The sequence below is a fragment of the Falco punctatus genome (assembly GCF_963210335.1).
Source record: "Falco punctatus genome assembly, chromosome: 13".
NCBI lineage: Eukaryota > Metazoa > Chordata > Aves > Falconiformes > Falconidae > Falco > Falco punctatus.
Window position 1 is genome coordinate 15,785,302 of NC_137593.1, and position 20,054 is coordinate 15,805,355.

Sequence of the window (20,054 nt, forward strand, 5' to 3'; positions counted from 1 at the left end):
TTTATCTAAAAGAACAATAGTCTAAGAAATATCCTAAAAGCAATCGTTGCTCGGGTGAGGTGAACCTGGCATATCATTTCCATTAGCTCTGCAATACCAGTCCAGCTTTCTATCGGCGCTGACATCCAAACACGGACCTTTTTATGCCAGACATAAATCAATAAATTTTAATCTAGCTCAAGAACGTTACCTGTAAATAATGTGCTGTAAACCAAAGCAACACTGGAAAGAGATGAAAAGGGCTGTACCTGTGCAGTCATCTAGACTGTGCCTGAAGCCTGTTCCAACTCAACAGGAGCCTGCCATTGATTTCAGTGTGGTTTGCTTCAGTCCCTTATTTCAGCCCTCATGTGTTTCATCAGTTTTATGTAGTTACACTTCCCGGTAGCTTTTGTCCATTGCTCCTTATAGGAACATTTGACAACTTGCTATATGATTAAAAATGTTTGTGGAAGAATGAACCACATTGTATATTGATCAAACATACACACTAAGAAGCTCCTACAAATATCACAGCAGAAAACTCACCCAGCATTTAAAAGCTATTTTATATTTTAAAAAATATCCCAAGCATTTTAAACAAACTAGCCAGACAGATCTAAATGCTCGTAGCAAGACAATTCTAAATGCTCTTATTAGGGATATTCACCTCAGTGACATTCCTGCTGCAAGAAGGAATGGTAAATAAAAATAAATAACTAAATCTAAATGGATCAAAAAAATATGACTGACACTAACAATGCATTAAGCAAATAACTTGCTTCACTCACCTGCGTGAAAGATAATGATTTTGATTTAAACATAGACACTCGCATTAGGTACATAACTGCCTGTGTTATAACCTCACTTCCCAAACCAAACATGCCAGTAATCAAAAGTTCAACAGCTTTCAAGAAACCATAAAGTTAAGACAAGGAAAACTCAAACCTGAATAATTAAACATGTATTTTTATAAATAGGAAAAAATATCTTGAGTGCTGTGACACTGGCATTGCATTTACAAATTATTGATTTGTCAGTCATATGATATTTACAATGTTTCTTGATTTGTATTGCAGAGCTGGTGGAAATATTTCTATTCCATACTCGCATTATCTAGCAGATTAATATTTTTGGGGTATTTCATAGAGGATAGCAGTTTCAGATGTCAAGCAAAAACTATGGTTGCTTTGTTAGGAATTTTTTTTTTAAATGTACAGTTCTTTAAAAACTAAAATTCCACTGTAACCACCCTCCACTATAACACTTTGTGATGACTTGGGTGTAAATTTTCACCACTCAAGAAAGCCAAAGAAAGGTGAAATTTTAAATGCAAAATAATACCCATTTGCAGGAGGGGGGTAGTTCTTCTTTCAGAAATATTCCACCTAGTCCAAGTTTATTTCTAACACGCGAGCTTGCTTGGCCTGCAGCCTGCAAAGGTATCCTGTCAAGGTGGCTGTCCGTTTTTTTGCTATGTATTGTTAGTTAAATCTATTTGAGATAAAATGGAGGAAGAGATATACAGTAACATATGCATAGGGTTTTTATCAACTTCTGAGGTGACCATTTTACATTCTGGCTGTAAAATGTGCACAGAAAATGGGCCTGAAAAAGAACTCCGAACCTTCCAGCATTTGGTTTATGTTTTTTGACTAGAAGTGAAGTGTCTGGCACATCATTCATTCCCTCCTGGAAGGTGCAGATTTGAGGACGTGTTCAACCCTGCTCCAAGTTTAGAAAGTTTCAGAATAAAAGGGAACTATTCCCAAAGTCCCTGCCCTCTAGAACTGCCTTTTAGGTAATGAAGTTTCTGAAAGCGTTGCTCAACACAGGCAGACTTAAGGAGGAAAGGGGGGGGGGGGGGAAGGGGGGGGGCGGTTAATGACAGAAAAGCATATGCTTTTGCATTTCTTCTGAGTTTACTCAGAATTATATCCATCTGGGTGAAACAGCTAGCTCCCCAGCAAATTAATGGTCTGATGATTCAGGGAAATGTAGAGCTAAGCTCTCAGTTGTAAAATGCGTGTAAATGGAGAAAGAAGTGCATGGAGGTAAATCTAGTTCGGTAGGATAGACTTTTCCCTAGATTAGGTATTAATTTGGAAACAATACCCTCCTAATAAAATGCCAACATTACAACAGTTTTATTAAAACATCTTCTAATAAAGGATCAGTTTCTCTCGGACTCGGCTGCAGAGCGCTGAGGAACCTGAGCAGAGACATCATTTATTAGCAGGGGCGACTGATTAGAGAGGGGGAAATTGCTGTCGGCTGGGAGCGCGGTCCTGCTTCAGCTGGAAGTTTTGCCCAAGGAGCTCGGGATCGGCCCCTCGACGTGCTCCTTCCCCCGCCGCAGGGAGGGGGTGGCTCTCGCCCCCCCCCCCCCCCCCCGCCCCGCCCGCCCCGGGGGGGAAAGGGGACGTTAGCCTGGGCTCGGGGGACACTGCCCTGCCCCTGCACCAGCAGCCCCCTGGCAAGCCTGCGTGCGCAGAGCAGCAGGACCCCGCAGATGCTCAACAAATGATCGGTTAAAACACGAAACGCGGTTTCCTTCTCTTTTTTTTCCCTTCCTTTCTTTTTCTTTTTTGTTTTGTTTTTTTGTTTGTTTGTTTGCGTGTTTGTTTGTTTGACAGCAACTTCTGGGGATTAAGCCCTCTCCAGAGTTTGCCCGTGCCTTGTCATCTGAGTAACGTCCTGCACAACTTAACGAGATAAACTCTGACAAGCTAATAAGGCAGGGCGGGGGCCGTGATGCCCGCGCCCTGGCACCGCGTCCCGGCCGCTGGCCCCGCGCCCCGGCCGCCGCCCGCTGAGCCCGGCCCCGCCGCGGAGCGGAGCGGGCCCCGCTGCCCGGTGGGGAGGCCGCGTAGCGCCCCGGCCCCGTCTCCCGGCCGGCCCCGGGGGCAGCGGCAGCGTCCGCGGCGGCCCCGCGGAGCTGGAGCCGCCGGGCCCGGGCCCGCCACCGGTGCGCGGCCGCGGAGCGAAGAGCCGCGAGAGGGGAATCATTAGCCTGCGGTTGCGGGGCTCGCTGCTCAGCGGCGCGCAGGGGCTGCTTTCGGCAAGGGGGACGTGCCCTGAACTTGGCAGCGCTCCGCGCCCCTCCGCCGGGACCATCCGCCGCCGCCACCCTGGGGGCTCCCGGGCCGCGGGGCAGCCCCTGCCCCGGCTCCCTTCGGTGGGAGCCGGGCGCTGAGTGTCGCTTTACCCGGAGAGCTAGAGAGTCTAATTTTTCCAGTCCTCATTTGCGAACGGTCTCTTGCTAAATTATGTCAGCCAAAGGTCAGCCGGACTCAGCGGTTCTCTTCATTTTCTTAATTTTTAAAACAAACAAAAAAAAAAAAAAAAAAAAAAAGGAGGGGGAGGGTGATGGGGGAGGGCGGGGGAGAGAAACCAGCAAGTTATTCAAATTCAACCTCATCTGAATAATCGTGAATTTGATCCAGTCAGAGCTGCAGACTGTACATCAAAAATAAATGTCCAGGAGGCATTTAATGTAGTTGAATATTTTTTTTTAAATATAGAGGGTTTAAAAATGCAACGTCTCTCCAACCCCTCCCACCAAATATGGAGTGAGTTTTCAGGTAGTGCGCGAACCTTGCAGAGTGCTACCAGTGTGTCTGCAACACTTCGGTTGAATGCATGAACCCCCCAGTCATAATTGTATGGTCACAAAGCACATATGGCAGCTGCATTCTTTGTATAGTTTGTTATGGTCTGGTGTGTAATGTAAATATCAAGATCAGACCCAAAACACAGGCTCGTTCTCCCCATAACGAAAAAAAAAAAAAAAAAAGTTGTTTTGCAAACTTAAAAAGAATGACATTAGTGCCATGCTACTGTCTGAGCCACCAATGATTATTTGGTCTGTTTGCTCCCATTCAGAGTTAATACACTACAATAGTTTTACTCTGTGCTGCTTGACGTGAAACCACTGGGGTTGGGCAGTTCTGTTCCAAACAAATACAACTTCTACACCCATCCCTGGGACAGCTAGCCGAGAGCTGAGCGAGTTTTGCAATGGAGAAAAGCATCACTTACCACGGCGGGGATCTAGATCTCGGCAAATGCTGCCAGTAGGTCTGAGAAGTGAAAAAAACTGGAAGGGAAGCGCAAAAGGCAGAAAGTTGGAAAGGGGGATTTGTGTGTGTGTGTGCGTGTGCGTGTGTGTGTGTGTAAAAGCCAGAGGGAAATGCGAGCACAGCGCTCCCTGCTCTCCCTGGTCGCCACCAAAACAAAGATCCAGGAGTTAAGGGAGCAAAGCTGTGCCAGATCTGCACACAGAGCTCCTCAGGGCCAAACCTCAGCTCCTCACTCACTCCAGCTAGCGACAAGGGTTAATGCTCCGGAGGGACAGGCTAACCGGCCCCTGACACCATTGGCTAGGAAAGAAATCAGGTTTAAGGTAAATTTACAGGCGCTTTGCAAGTTACAAAGGAGTAATTTTAAATTGAATATAACAATAATAATAACAATAACAAGAATAGGAAGAATAGTGGAGCCCACCCTGGTCCCGCTGGCTAAAACGCGAGGGCGTGCCCCCCAGCCCTGCCCCCGCAGCAGCCGCTCCTCCGTGCGGCCCCCGCAGGACCCCGCGCCCCGTGGCCCCAGCCCCGCGCGGGGACCCGGGCAACTCTGCAAGCGGCACAGGGGCGAGCCCGGGGGAACGAAAGGGCTGGGGGGGGAGGAAGCGACGCGGCCATGAACGCTAAAAGCGAAGGTTCAGCCTCCCTCTTGGAGGGGATCAACAGTTTTCTTGGGAGTTGAACGATGCCAGCGGGTCGCCGTGCGAAGGCGCGGGCACGGGGCGCAGGTGTGTGCCCGCTGCCGCTGCCCCCTGCACGCCCGCCGCGCCCCGCAAACACTGGGGAGCTTCCCCTCGGCTAAGGGGGGTAACGGGAGAAAGAAAAAAAGCCTGGTTGAAAGAGGAGTGGGGGGAGGGGAATATGCGTTCGTACACATTCGTGTAAAGGTTGGAGTAAATTATGCCCACAATGCGAGCCCGAAACAAGCTTCCACTTGGGGAACTGGGGTCAGGATCTGCCCTTTCTGAAATGAACAGGCGACATGATGGACATCGGCTTTATTGTCGCCTCTTGTAGTTGGCTGGGGCGCGCAGGGAGCCTCAGCCAGGCGGGGAGGGGGGCACGGGCGCTCAAGGTGTCGGTCGGGGAGGCTTTCACAGCCCGGCCCCCGCGCACACACCGATGGGCGCGCTTATCCGTAGCGCCGGGCACGGAGAGAGGCGGCGATGGAGAGGGGTGGGCTGTGGCGGATTGGGGAGAAGGAGAGAGGCTGCGGAGAGGAAATTGTGGCCGGGCGATTTCCAGGCAGCCTCGCTCCACCCGGGAGGGCCCTTCTGCGAACTTCTGCTGGGCCGGGCCGGGCTGCGCCGAGCAAGGCACCCAGGTGTGCCCAGGAGCCCCAGGCGGGCCCCGAGGGCTCCTGCCTCCGTCCTGCCCGCTGCCCGCCGGGCTCTGGAGGGAAAGAAAAACCCACCTCATTAGCAAGATTGAGAAGCACATTTCTGATAACACGGGATGTAATTTTGCCACCGTACAAAAGGCTTTAAAATCACTTTGTGCCGCCGAACAATGAGTGCTGGGAATTATTAGTTTGTTTAAAAAAAACCCTGCAGCCTACAAACGGAATAAATGCCAAGATCCTGCGTTTGTTCCTCGGATCTATCATGCGATGCCGATAAATCAGCAATAAAATATGATGGGCCACACAGTATAATGAGATTTTACTAAGAGGAGCGAGGCAGAAAGGAATCCATTACGAGAACCTTTCTCCCTTCCCCCGAGACCATACTTTTCTGGCGACTGCGCCCGTTGCGTTTTGCCACATAAGCCCTCGAAAAGCTGCTCGGCCGGCGGGCACCGGAGCCGGGAACTGCTGCGCGGAGGGGGCTGGTGATGTGCTAAAGCACCCGTTAAATTGAGGAGGTGGCGGTGCCCAACATGCCGGGCAGGGCAGGGCAGGGCAGGGGGAAAGTGCCCTGCCGGGCGCAGCGAGGAGCGCAGGGGGCGGCGCGGCGGCAGCAGCCCCGGGCGGGCCGGGCCGGGGTGCGGCGGGCGCGGGGCGGGCGGGCAGCACGTGCGGCGGCGGCGTTCCCCTGCGCGGGCGCGGAGGCGGGCGCGGGTACCTTCAGCGGGCGGTGGGGAGGCGGTGAGAGTCATAAATATTCAACAGCACGTGGAGCCGGGCCGCGGGCGCGCATGCGCCTCCGGGGCTGCCGCCGGGGCGTGCGGCGGGCGCGCACGCTCACGCACACACTCACACACACTCACACATACACACATATATACACACACCCCCACCGCCTCCGCGCACCGCCGCGACTTCTAGGAACCGTCCCCAGCCGGGCCGCCCTGCACCTACCCGCCGCCCCCGGCCTCCCCCCGAAAGAGGCGATATCAAACACAAAACACATGTCCCGGGGGGGGGGGGGGGCTTGCTGGTGCGGGGCTTTTTTCCCCCTTTTATTTTTCCTTCAGCCCTTGGCCGTGCCCTTCACAGGATTTGGGGAGCGGGAGAGATCCGAAAGGATGGCAGAGCCCTGACCCGCGCAGACAGGCAACTTCCAGAGTCACGCTAAGCCCAGCCTTGCCCACGCCTGGCGGGCGGGCACGGGTGGCCGTGGGCTGGGGCGCTGCCCATGTGCCCTGCCCCACTGCAGGCACCCCCAGGCAGCCCACCCCGTCCGCGGGTCCGTGGTGTAAACACATGCACTATCACCGATGCACACACGGAGCATTTTTTTAATAGCAGTTTCATACAGAGGTAGTATGATCATATATATCTAAAAGGTAATTAATTTGATTTATTATACTTGAAAAATCCTGTCTGCAGTAGGGGCGTCATCTGGAAACTTCATGCTATTTTATACTATCGTTCTAAAGCCGAAATAAATGTTACGAATTGATGACAGCTTCCAGCTGCATGATAAAAATAGCCCCTCCGCTTCACAGGATCGTGTTTCTCGTTATCGAAGATGAACCGAATCTGACCCATAGAGTTCAGCAGCGAAAAAAAATTAATTTGATACCAAATAAAAACCTTGGCCATTTTGAATAAACAATGCACCCTAAAACGCAGCCTCTTCGCGAGGAAACGGAACCACCTTGGTACCTTCAGCAAGTTGAAGAAATCTGTCCCGCGCCTGGTCCGAAACAGGAGCCCCGGTTACCGGCCTGGCCGGGTGAATTTGGAAAATACACCCGGGTTGTTATAGGCGCCATCCATTGTGCACAGGCGCTTGCACGAAATAATAGAGGTTACGTGAGCCTTCAAAAATACACCTCCATGCAAACACACGAATATGTGCCTTTCTAGAAACACTGCTCTTTCTATACGTGCAGACATAGATAAAGAGGTGTGTACGTATATTTATACACACGTATGTGTTTGTAATAAAACCAGTAACGCAAACGGTGACTCCGGTGAGTGTGTGTACATCTGCGGCGGTGACGGTGCGTCCTGCGGATTATACCCACAAAACAGAGGGTGCCTTTCCCCGCCACCGGGTCCCCCACGCCCCCGCGGTGGCGGCCCGCGGCCAGGCGCGGAGGGCGGGTGGGACGGAGCTGCTCCTCGGGCCGGGCTGCGCCGGGCCCCGGCCGGGCCTCCCAGCTCTCCCCGGTCTCTCCCAGGCAGCATACCCCGCCTCGGGAGGGAACCGCCACATTTAGGGGAAAACCCGCTGATTTCCCGCAGGAACGCCGCGGGGACCGACCCTTGCTTTCAAGGTGCAGAGCGCGCACGTGTGCGCGGGGCGGCGGGCGCTTCCACCGCGGGCACACGGGTGCGCCGCGAGCGCGGACGGGGTGCACATACGTGCACCCACACACAGTTACATTTAATAACGGGGACACACGGGGTGTCTAGCCACCGGTGCAGCCTCCGTCGCGGGGACACCGCTGACAAATCCCTTCCCCGCCGTGCTCCAGCGGGAGAGCGCGCACCGGCCCTTTCAGCAGTGGGTCACTCGCAATACCCTGCCCTGCGCCGGCAGCCTTTCCCAGGGGGGCTCCTTCCCCGGCCCGCCCGCTGCAGGTGGGCTGTGCGGCGGGGCTCCGGCTCCGTGCCGGGGCTCCCGCCGACCCGGGCGCGCTGCGGGGCTCCCTGCGCGCCCGCCGGCACTGGCCCGCCGCCGGGCTCGCCTCTCGCTCCGTTCAGAAGTTGCTCCGAAAGGAACAAGCGCTCTGGACGTGGGAAAACTCACAAAGTCGGAGCCGTTTACCAGCGGGGCCAGAAAAGCAGTGAATAAAAGCCCCTATGTTGCGTGCATCGGTGCAGGGACTGCTGCTTCCTTACGGATAAAACAAGGGCGGTGAGCAGTCGAGGCCAGCGCGGAGCGTGTGTCCCCATTTCAAACCGTGTCTGCTTTAAAGAAGCTAACTTTGTCTTCATAGGACGCGCCTTTTAAAAAATTCAAGCGATCATTCACAAGCCATTAAAGTGACCTGAAAGGCGAGTCTTTCGAGGGGGGAATGGAAGCGCCCGATTATTGTTTTGCATTTAACTTTCTGCGCGCAAACAGCGCAAGCACGGCCAGGGGCCGCTGCGTGCGCCCCGCGGGCACCTCACCCGAGAAGGGACAGCACGGGCAGCCCCACGCACCCTCCCGCCAGCCTCCTGCACCCTCCCGCGGGGCTGCCGTGTTGCTGCGGGGCTCGCCAAAGCTCCCCCTGGGCGGCGGGAGGCTCCGCGGGCGCTGGAGCCTGCGGCTGGCAGACGGCGGGCCCCAGCGCTGGGGATGCCATGAAAGAGGCACCGCGGAGCCTGCCGTGGGCTCGACGCGACCCCGCGCAGGAAGCCCCCGCCTTCTTCGAAACCTAATAACCCACGCAGGAAAAATACCCCGACAGCATCTCAAGAGCCAGGCGTGAAAAAGAAAATCATGGCCCCCGTCGAGGCTGGAGAGCCGGGGTTCGCGTTTCTGCCCGCAAGCCTTCGCGAGTGAAGCCGCAAAGGGCGCCTTGCGAGGGGGAAAGTTGGATTTAGGGACTGAAACAGCGCGGAAACAGCCGAGAGACGCCTCACAACTCTCTGCCTCCAAAAATACCCCTCCTTCTGCCTGCAAAAAACACCCCTCGCTCTGCCGGGGGTTTCAAAGCACTGCTCCCCTATCCAGAGCCAAGCGAACAGCACAAGCATGGTGTGGACTTGAATTCAGCATTAGCAACTCCAGCCCCAGTGATCGTCGCTAATTCAGAACATATACGGGATGGCGATCAACCAGGATTGCACCGTTCGCCCCCGCCCAGCTTAAAAACCAACAGCAGCAGCACCACCACCACCACCACCACTAAAATCCTTCTTTCTGCTGTAGGACGCTCAAACAAACCTCAGACCAAAAGTTTAAAAGAATACTCATTAAGCAAGTGCTCCAATACACACAAGTAACAGATCTGTGTTAAGCGACCACTAGGGACTTTACACAAGTTCAAAGAAACTTGCAATACGCGTCTTCAAAATCTATCATCCCCACCACGTTTCTCTGGATTTATTTTACAGTGGGATGGCTCAGACTATCTCTACAGGGTTTTTGTTTTGGGGTGTTTTTTTCAGCCACGCTGACGCTGTTTGTTTTACAACCGCTGCCCGGTCAAGTCGGCAGCGTAGTTAACCTGAAAGATCCGCAGAGAGTAACATTTTCGGCGCACGAAACATTTTTTCCCCCGGCTCTATCGCCCGGTGGGTTATATTTCCTCAAGCACCAACACTTTCTGCCTGGGTCCCACCGGGCTCCAACTTTTTCTATCTCGCCAAACCCTGCAAGGTGGCGCTCTTTTCTTTGGAAACTGATATTAGCCTTATAATAATAACATTTTGTAGCAAGTAAAGTTAAAGCGAAGCCTTCCCACGGGTGCTGCAGGGAGCAGGCGGCGGTGCCGAGCTGGCAGGAGAGGGGTTTCATCTGAGCAAGGCAAACTTTTCTTTTTTTTTTTTTTTTTTTTTTTTTGGGGGGGGGGGGAATGGGGGGTGGTTTGGGGTCGTGAAAAACCTCCGAGGGAGATCCCCAAACGTTACGGACAAAGAAAAAATAGTTGCGGGTTTTTGCTGTGAGACAGGCGGGCTGTGCTCTGGTGGGTTACAGCCGGAGCTGCGGAGCGCCCGCATGGATATGAGCAGAGAGCGGCTTCTCCGGCACCCCCTCCCCCCCGAGCGGTTAATATGGCTATTGACTCGCTGTACACATAATATTTCTTTAAAGAAGCTGTTAAAGTGTCATCTTGGTCTACTGGAAGGTCAGTTTGTGCAATTCACTCTATGACATATCACAAGCCCTCGCAGCTTTAGCCAACCTCATGATTTGTGTTGTCTGTTGATATGTTGTCTGCTTAATGGGCGATCATGCAAGCTACAACCAGGAACAAAGCCCAACAGTTCCAACAACCGTAGCTAAGTTAGTGGAAGCAGTACAGCTTGCAAATCTATCAAACTAAACTGCAAGGAAGACATCTGATTTAGAGAAAAGGCGTTCTGCTACAGTCATTAAGCACAAGTAATTTAGATTTTTTATATTGTCTTCTCATTTACAAATTTACTGTATCAACGCCAGCCAATGGAACGAATTTCTTAAGTAAATGAGAAATAAATAAAAGAGATAGAAAGATAATCAAATTACATAAAATAATTCTTATCCCCTAGATTTATTTTTTAGAAAGCTATTAACACTGGCAAAATTATAGTAATAATAATAACATAACATAAGAAGTAATTGATTTAAATTAACATCACGTTTTAAGGAATATCAACAAAAAAAAAGGAAGAAAAAAAAAGAAAAAGAAAAAACCCAAAAAAAAACACACCCAACAACAACAACGGCCTTCGTGAAACAGTGCTGTACTTCTTGGAGTAAAAGGCCCAAGGAAAGTCATGAATCCACGGTCTGAGAATTAGTTATGGTCATAAATGCCTTAAATTAAAATAGCAACCAAAATCTCCTCTGTTTTAAATCTCCTAATATATGTTATCCGAATTAATTTAATTTAGGGACCCAGTCTATGCAGATTCATGGGCAGTGTTGGAGTGCAGCACTTCTCGTGAAACAATTCCCCACATTAATATTTATGTAGCATATGCAATCTATTTCTGTTATTTTTATGGTTGTTATTCTATGTCTGCAAAGGTCATTTAAATTATACTGCGGCCGAAAATTTGTTTCATAAATTTTGATATAAATACTAATTACACACTATAGTAATGCCAGCAGGGATCCTTTCATTTATCACATTTATATCACCTTCGCTGCTTTAGTGATGACATAATGGAAAGCAGTGAAAAACTGGGACAGTTTTATTCTAATATCCTAAAGCTAGTTGGAGTTGCAGCAGGTTGACTTAGAGAATAAGAATTCCTACCACAATTCGTGGGATTTAAGAATCTTTAATAAGGTACGAAATGATACCAAACAGTTCTGTAAACTAAATTTTACATACCAATTCTTCTAGCCATAAATATTGAATATCTTGTAACATGTATAACCGGACCTTTACATGCGGATAAATATGGAAATTAGGATTTATATACATTATGTTCTTGTATTTGCCAAAAGCAACGGACAGATATAGTTTATATCTTTTTTTTTTTTTAATATCACTTTACATAAACAAATGTAACAGTTTGACACGCAGATCCAGGCTTTCACTATACGAATTTCTTGACAGGACGTGTAACAACATTTTACTGCACTACTTAGACTGGACTTTGGGACAAAATGTTGCACTTTATACAAAAAAGCACATTAATACCAATAATATTCTGTTAGATCGACGTTTAGACTGTAATAATACAAAGTAATTCACATTTTGGTACACATTTACTAGAACATTCTTGCCATTCAGTACAAATAGTTGAATTTCTACCTCTTCCCTCTGCCCCCCCCACCTCCGCCCCCCCCCGCCGTCGCTCCCGCCCGCCCGCCCCTCCCCCCACATATATGCAAAGACCACAAATCCACATATCCCCTTATTCAACTTGCGATATAACTATTTACAAAATCAAACAGTACATTTTTTTGTTGTTTTGTTTTTGAAGCTAATAATTCTGTATTTACAAGAGGGGATGGGGGGGAAGGCCGCTGCCCGAGCAGACATGCAGTTGGAGATCTCTAATCAGTGGTTTCCAGTAAAGCCCTATACAGTTGGCATTTGCCCTGGTAACCTTGTCTTCTTATGCATTCTACTAACCCCTTCGCCTACCAAGCCTTGGAACAGAGCAGAGCAGAACAGTCAAAAAAAAAAAAAAAAAGGAAAAAGAAAAAAAAAAAGAAAGAAAAAGAAAAAAGATAAATAAAAGAGAGGAAAAAAAGAAAGAAAGGAAAAAAATTAAAATGAAGTCTTCATTTTACTCAGTCCTGGGTCTACTGGCAGCATATTTTTTTTGTTTGCTCATTTAAATTCTGACTTCAACGTGTTCATTATTTTTGGAGTCTTTAAATAGGGTATTTGTTTGCTCGCTTGGGGTATTTTTGTTTTGTTTCGTTTTGTGTGTTTTTTGTTGTTTTGTTTTAGCGTTTTAGACGTACCATTCGTTAAAATTTGATGTAAGCGTGCTGTGGCTGGACGTGTGGTGGACTGCGGAGGAGGAAGGGGATAAGGAGCTGGCGGTCTGGTTTTCTGTGGATGGAGACACGATGGTTGGAGGGGTGGAGGACTCGTAGCCTGAGCTGGCGGCGGGAGAAGGCTGGGACCCCTGCGAGGATGATTCATGGACCTGCAAGAGAAAACCCGGGCAGAAATAGAGCGCGGCGGAGGACGGAGGCCCTGGCGGCGGGCGCCTGCGGCTGGGGACGCGCCAGACAACGGGACCCAGCGCCGAGCCGCGGGCTCGGGCATCCCCGCGGGGCTCCCCGCCGGCCCCGGCCGCTCCCCCTGCCCCGGCCCGGCCCGGCGGGGAAGGCCGGGCAGCGCCCACCGGCTGCCTCTTCGCACTGTCCCCCCTCCCCTCCCCGGGTAAAACGCACCGACAAAAGGCCCTGCCCGAGGGGCCGTGGCCGAGCGCGGCCGGGCGGGGGGCGGCGCGGCCCGCCGGGCCCGGGGCGGACTCCGGGGCCGGGGCCGGGCCGCAGCAGCGCGGAGCCGCGCAGCCGGCCGGCCCCGGGCCGCGCTCCGCCCGCAGGCACCACCGCGCCGCCGCCCCCCGGCCCGGGCGCTGCCGCCCACCGTCCCCGCAGCCCTTTCCCCCGGCCAGGCCCGAGGCGACGTCCGAGCCCCGCACAGCGGGCGCTCTCCATTTACCTTCATGTGCTTTCTGAGGGAGCTGGGGTGCGTGTAGGACTTGTCACACATTTTGCAGAGATAGGGCTTGTCGGAAGTGTGCACATGCATGTGCTTTTTGCGGTCGCTGCTGTTTGCAAAGCGCCTGTCACAGCCCTCGAACTCACACTTAAATGGTTTTTCACCTATTGCAGAGGGAAGGGGGGGGGAAACGGATCTGATTAAGCAGGGGCGGCCGGATCGCTCATTGTCCCCATCGCACCGCCGGACGGGAGCCCAGGGCTCCATTTCAAACACTTGCAACTTTCTAACTTCAACGAGGCTCAAATCCCAAAGCCTTGCTCCTCTTCTCTGTTCTTTCCACACCTCCGACCCCAACTCAGTGCCCATTTCGGACGAGGGGGGAGCTAAATAACTTTTTTTTTTTCTTTTCCCCCTTTGGAAGGGCTAGTTTCACTTGCAACCCCAGCCCTGGGCACCTCTCCCTCCTCGCAACGCTCCGAGCGAGAGAGCAGGCGTGGTGGTATTTACACACGATCCTCAGTGTCTAGTTTCCGTTTTTATAGCTCATTCTCGTGCTATTTTACGCTCCCACCCACCCTGCCCCCTCCCCTGTATTTTCTTGCAATATTGAAAATTATCCGGCCGGGGAATACAATGCCAGGGCAGCCCCACAAACCCTCTTGCAAAAGCGCTCGGGAAAGCGGCGCTGCCTTTCGGCGCCCGGGGGTAGGAGCGGGGGGGAGAGCTCTCCCAGCCAGGGGCGGCTGCCTTCCCACCTCCCGCGATGGGGAAAAGTTCTCAGGGATCCCGGCGCCTGCCCTCCGCACAACAATAACACACTAACGCGCCGGGCTCGGTTTATTTAAAATCGCTCCTCAGAATTAAATATTTACCAAGCCCTGAATTGCACAGGGGAGACGGATGAGCTGCCAGCAATATTTAGCACAATTTCTCATCGTGCCACAGTCAAAACTGCCGTACAACAATTAATTAAAACCTATAAATTTAAACAGGACAGGTTGCTGCGATTCTCTCCCCCCACCACCACCCCCGGCCCCCCGCCCTAACAAGCCCGGCAGCAAACCCTGCCTTTCTCCCCCTCTGCCTCGGCAGGGATAATTTTCTTTTTGTTGCTGCTGCTGGCGTGGCTGTGACCGAGCTCGTTTTGCCGCGGAGCTCCGAGACGGCCTCTCCCGGAAAAATCAGTGGCCCTGGACCATACACACACACACCCCCGCGCCGCCCGCCCCCCCCCCCCCCTCCCTCCGACCAGCCCGACCCTCAGCCAAGCAGCGCCCCGGCCCCCCCGGCCCATCCCTGCGCCCCGCTCCGGCCCCGGCGCTCGGCGCTTCCACTCGCAGAGAGAAAAGCTACAGAGAAGGTTACCGTACCTGTATGAGTTCTTTTGTGTATTTTGAGATTCTCTGATCTGGCAAACACTTTGCCACAGCCTGGGAAAGGGCAGGGGAAAGGTTTTTCACCTGTGTGGACTCTGATGTGATTTACAAGTTTATATTTGGCCTTGAAAGGTTTCCCTTCTCTTGGACACTCTTCCCAGAAACATATGTGATTGGACTGCTCGGGTCCTCCAACGTGCTCCACCGTGACATGAGTCACCAGCTCGTGCATCGTGCTGAAAGTTTTGTTGCAGGACTTTTTGGGGTTTGACAATTGCTCGGGCTCAATCCACTTACAGATGAGTTCCTGTTTAATGGGCTGCCGCATGTAACGAAAGAAGGCCCCTGCCCCGTGGTGTGCTGCCATGTTCATGTTCATGTGGCCGTAGCCGTGTAGCTGGGTCGAGGCGTAGTGCTCGGAGCGGGGGCTGGTGACCTGGCCGTACTGGTCGGGTCTGCCGTACATGTCTCCGGAGAAGCCCAGGCGCATCTGCCCGTTCACCACGTTTGGCGAAGCGTGGCTGGTGGCTTGTTCGTGTAGCCCCGGGAAAAGTATATGTCCCGCGGCATCGGTGTGTCCGTGGGGTCCGGCGAAGCTGCCGGCGGCGGAGGCGAAGAGGCTGTGCTGGGCGCTGGCGGCCGCCGCCTCCCCGAAGCCGCGGTTGCGGAACAGAAAGTCCCGGGTGGAGTTGAAGGCGGCGCTGGAGTAGGAGCTGACATGGGTCGGGTGATGGTGGTGCCCCAGGGCCGCCGCCGCGTAGCCGGGCGCCTGCGAGGTGAAGGCGGTCTGGCCGGCCGAGGCTAGCTCGTGGGTGCTGGGGTTGATTTTGAAGGCGCCCATGCCGTCGGCGAAGGGGTTGATCCCCAGCCCCACTTCTCTGTCCGTGACATCGGCCGTGGAGTGGTGGCGAGAGGATCCGAAGGTAGTGACTCCTATGGCGGGATACTGCGGTCCAGCATCCAGAAGCATCTTCCCAGCGTCGATGCAGCAACCAAAAAAAAAGCACGCGCGCGCACACACAACGCGGAGAGAAGCAGCAGCAGCAGCAGCGGCGGCGGCGAAAACACCCCCTTTGGAAAGTCAGCGACGATCACCACGAAAGCAACCACATCAAAAACACCCCCTTCGGCATCAGCGCAGGGGGAAGAAAAAAAAAAGGGGGAAGACGAAAAAAAAAAAAGAGGCTGGTGCTGAAGGGGGGAAGAGATCTTCGCAGTTGCAAATAATAATAAAAATGTGCCCCAAAAATATTCACTGTCTCTCTGCTTTGACTTTTCAGGGAGGTTTAAGTGGGGAAGGGGGGGGGGTTGGGTGGGCTCAAAAATAAACTGCCTGCAAATAACAATAACGGAGAGAGATCAACACGGGCAGCAAAAAAAAAAAAAAAAACAAAACAAAACAAAAAAGAAACTTCCTTCAGTGATTTTTTTGGCTATAGGAATGTTGCAAAGTGGCCGAGAGATTGTTTCTCTGTCCTCTTCGAGCTTCCCCACACTCTCCCCGATTTTTTTTTGGGGGGGGGGCTTTTTTTTTTTCGCTTTGCAAAAAAAGGCGCAAATCATGCACAATATTGTCTTTTGCGGTTTATCTTCCTGGGGAGAAACTTTCACCTCCTCAGCCGGGCGGTGAACGCGAGACTGATAGCGGCAATCATTCCTGCAGATAAATGAATTGAAAAGACGACACCGTCCCCCCCCTTGATGAATGGGAGCCGGGGGCGGAGCGACGTGCGGGCGGACGTGGGCGCTCATTGGCCGGCGGCGGCTCCCCCTTCTCCGCGTAACTCCCCCCGGCCCCGCCAACGAAGGGCGCGCACGGCCGCCTCCCGCCGCTGATTGGCCCCTCCGCCTCATCAATCGCAGGTATTGTGAGCGCCCTGACATCCCTTCTGACAAACAGGGCTGCAGGAGTAGCAGCTTTTTTTTTTTTTTTTTTTTTTTTAATATATAAAGCCTTTTTTTTTTTTTTTCACGAAAATATTTCCAGCGCATCTTTTTGTGTGTATATGTGCTAAGGAAAAGAAAAAAATCTTTGCCTATTATTAGGGTTATTTTCTCCCCTGCTTTCCCTCTCTCTGTCCCTCTCTCTCCAGCACTCTGGTAATGATGGCAATGATGATTTCTTGGTGATCCAGAATTTTTAAGATCGCTGAACAACTTTTTAGACTTTGAAAAGAGGAGCCCTGTAGGGACTCGCTTCTTTTGAAGTTGTTTTCCGCTTGTTTAAAACTGAAGCTCTCCAAGAGTAGGTGCTCGGTGCATTTGATTTTATTTTTAAACACCAGACGTGGTTTCTCTGGGTAGCTGACTCTATCCCTCCATCAGGTTTCTGAAATAAATCTTGTTTTCTGCACCCATCAAAACGCAGGTGGGTGAGAACTCTTAACTTTCTACTTTTGTTGTTGTTGTTTCGCCTCTTTTTTTGTTATTTTCTTTCTCCTTTCTCTCTCCCTCTTCCTTTTTCTCGCTCTCTCTTTATAGGAGTCTCTTTCATTCAGGTAAAACTGTAAATTTCCCAAACCTACATTGTTTCTCCTCCTGCTGCATGAAACTCCCGGACACTTCTTCTCACTCACTCTCTTGCTCGCCTTTTTTTTTTTTTTTTTTTTGGTAAAAATTCATTTAAAATCCTCGATAGGAGCAATGTAAATTTTCTGACATTCAAACCTTTTCTAGTTCACAAATCAGTCACCCTTGTCACAGTTATTGAAATTCCTCAACTTGCCACACCAGGACGGTGGAAAAAGCAGGCGGTGTCTTTGTTGCTGACCAGGCTTTTGATCGCCAGAGAAAATTTACTTACCTTCAGATGAGTGAGCAGAAAAAGAAATAACACTCCCTTTGATTTAGTTAGAAAAATGCAGACATTTGGATTCAGTGCAAACATACAACACTTGGTTGTTTTCTAGATGCAACCCTCGATTAACCTGTCTTTCCCCAGCTCAAAGTCTATTGAAAAACTGCGGATAGTTGTTTTTTGTTCTCACTACAAAGAGCCATTGACTATATATTAAAATGATTGTTGAAAGGTATAAGTATGGTATTTAAAAGCAGAAAACCTTTGTGACTTAATCAATTAAGCTAAGCAACATTTGTACAACATTTTAAACGATGCTTCGGCACCTAAAAAAAATCTAGTGAAACTTTAAAATACAGACCTCTTTGTGTGCATATGTATATATACACTTACGTATGTGCGTGTGTGTGTGTGTACATATATAAAACTGGAAATTATTTATTTACTCAGTCGCCTGCATATTCATTAGCTCTAATTATTTTCTAGTAACGAAAACACCAAAAGCTCCCTAAGAGTCGGACTTCTTCCACTTCGCCTTTGTTCAGCCCTTCACTTGCCTCCTTCGCAGCTCAGTCCGAGCCCCTCCAATTCCTAGTGCCAAACAAAGAAACTTTAAACTCATCCTCTCTAATTAAAAGCGCTAGTAAGCAATCCGCAGCGCAGGTACTGGGGAGTCAGGCGAGCAGCGCTGCTGCGCGAACCCTCCTCGGAGGAGAACTACCTCATTTCGAGAGGTGTAAAAATGGCCATTGCGCCTAGAAAACAAACAAACAAACAAACAACAACAAATAAACTTTGATACGCCTTAAAGGAATGTTTCGCTGCAGTTTATCTGCAGATGCAGTTTGCCTGTGCTCGGTGCGTGGAGATCGCTTTCAAAGCAGATATATTATGTAATTTCCCTTGGATCTTGGGAGGCTTTACAGTTTGGGTGGTGGGTTTTTTTTCAGAATAATGCTGGGCTGAATCTACACGTTTGCATTTGTTCTGCCAAATCCATTCCAAGGCATTGCAATAGCTTTACAGCAACAGGTACACCCGCCCTAGGAGCGCGCCTGTGTGTGGACGTGGTCTTTAGGCGGGTGTTACGTTACTTTCTCTATTTGGTGCTAAAATTAAGCGAAGGACATAGTTGTCAGCATTATTGTGAAGTCTTCAGGGCGATGGCATGAGGACATCCAGAAAGTTAGGTAATCCAGTGCTAGCCTGCCTCCCAGTGCAGGGAGAACCCAGTGATCATTCCAGGTCGGTGCAAAATATACGAGAAGGCGGACGAGCGGGTATTTTTAGGAAGCGTATCTAAATATACAGTGTAAGAGTGAATGTAAAAAAAAAAAAATGTTGTGGGTTGTAGAAGTTATCAAGTGGGATTTGCGGTGCGCTCTCTGCAGGAAACGAAAGCTGCTCCAGTTCAAAGCCACATGCACCAACGTGACATATAAGCCATTAAAATATCATCCTGACGGCTCATTTCTGCTTCATCATACATTCCCTAACTGCTTCCAGAAAGCAAGAAAAGAAGAAATGAAGGATGACCGCCTCGATGGAAGCGCCAAAGAGGTGGTGGGTTCTTAGGGGGGGTATTGTTTTCTTCTTTCATTCTTTCTTTCTTTTCCCTGGCCCCCCGCCCCCCCCCCCCCCTTTTTTTTTTTTTTTTTTTTTTTTTTTTTTTGCCAGTTCAGAAATGAGGGGAAACCTTCAACAGGTCGCAGGGGTAAGTGCCTGAGAGCAGGGGGTACTGGGCAGCCCGGGCAGCTGGCTAACCCCCACCATCTGCCCCAAGGGCTGGACAAGAGCTCCCTGCCCTCGGGGGCCCCAGTGGGAAGAGGCTTGGCCACCCCGGGGGAGCAGGGCTGGAGCCCCGCGGTGAGGGGGGGCAGTGCCTCAGCTGCATCTCACCCACGTGGGGCCGGCGGGCGGGGGCGGGTGGAGGGAGAAGCGCCCGGGCGCCGTCGAGGGGGGCTCCGGCACCCTCCGCCGGACGAGGCGCCCCCCCCCCTTGAGTCCGGACAGAAGGACGGGAGAGGGTGGCCTAGAGGTCCGCGCAATGCGGGGCGGCGGGGGTCCGCGAAGCGGAGCGGAGGCGCTCCCAGCCCCGACAGCGGCCGGGCTCGGTGGGGACGGGCAGGCGGCGGGTCCGGCAGGGTCCTGCTGCCGCCCGGGCAGGGCCGGGGGCCCGGGGCGGTGGGCAGAGGGCGAGGAGCGCTGACAATGGCGAGCCCCGTAGGGAGGCGTCCCGGGGAACGCGCTCCCCGCCCACCACCGCGCCCGGTGCCACGGGGGCGCGCCGGGGGAGCCGGCGCTCCGGCATCGCATGCCCTTCTTTATAGGCGGGTGCAGGAGGGACGGAGCCCGAGAGCCCGGCCGGCCCCCTCCATCCCCACCCACCCCCGCAGGCAGGGCCGGGGGGGCTGCCAAAGGAGCCGGGTGTCGTCGCCAACTTCGCGCAGAGCCCGCGGAGGGGCTGGGGAAGGGGAGATGCTCCCAAATCCCTGCCGAGGGGGATGCCCTCGAGGGTGACCTCTGACCCGAGCCCCTCTCAGTGTGCCAGCGCCGGACCGGACGGGGACCGGCGTGGGCTCCTCTCCGAGCCCCCCCGCCCCTCACCCTGCCGCTCCTTTGTCACGCACGGCCCCTCAGCCCCGGGGA

The 20,054-nt window shown here is 52.1% G+C and overlaps 1 protein-coding gene across 2 annotated transcripts; it reads right to left on the minus strand.

The window, feature by feature from the left end:
• Positions 1–2,553: 2,553 nt before the first annotated feature.
• ZIC1 (Zic family member 1) lies at positions 2,554–19,868 on the minus strand. Of its 2 annotated transcripts, XM_080410146.1 has the most exons (3): positions 14,603–19,868; positions 13,230–13,393; positions 12,376–12,705 (listed from the first exon to the last, which is right to left on the minus strand). In XM_080410146.1, the coding sequence occupies exons 1-3, from the start codon at positions 15,576–15,578 to the stop codon at positions 12,508–12,510; spliced, it is 1,338 nt and encodes a 445-aa protein (XP_080266272.1). In that variant the 5' UTR covers positions 15,579–19,868; the 3' UTR covers positions 12,376–12,507. The 2 variants fall into 2 exon arrangements, with proteins under 2 accessions (XP_080266271.1, XP_080266272.1); XM_080410145.1 differs by having other exon boundaries at positions 2,554–13,393.
• Between the last annotated feature and the right edge of the window lie 186 nt (positions 19,869–20,054).

Bases quoted from the DNA above. Each gene is read 5' to 3' on its own strand.
- ZIC1 (XM_080410145.1), bottom strand. From the start codon at position 15,578: ATGCTTCTGGATGCTGGACCGCAGTATCCCGCCATAGGAGTCACTACC. The intron at 13,394-14,602 runs GTACGGTAACCT...CCTCTGCAATAG, and splicing joins ACACAAAAGAACTCATACAG to GTGAAAAACCATTTAAGTGT.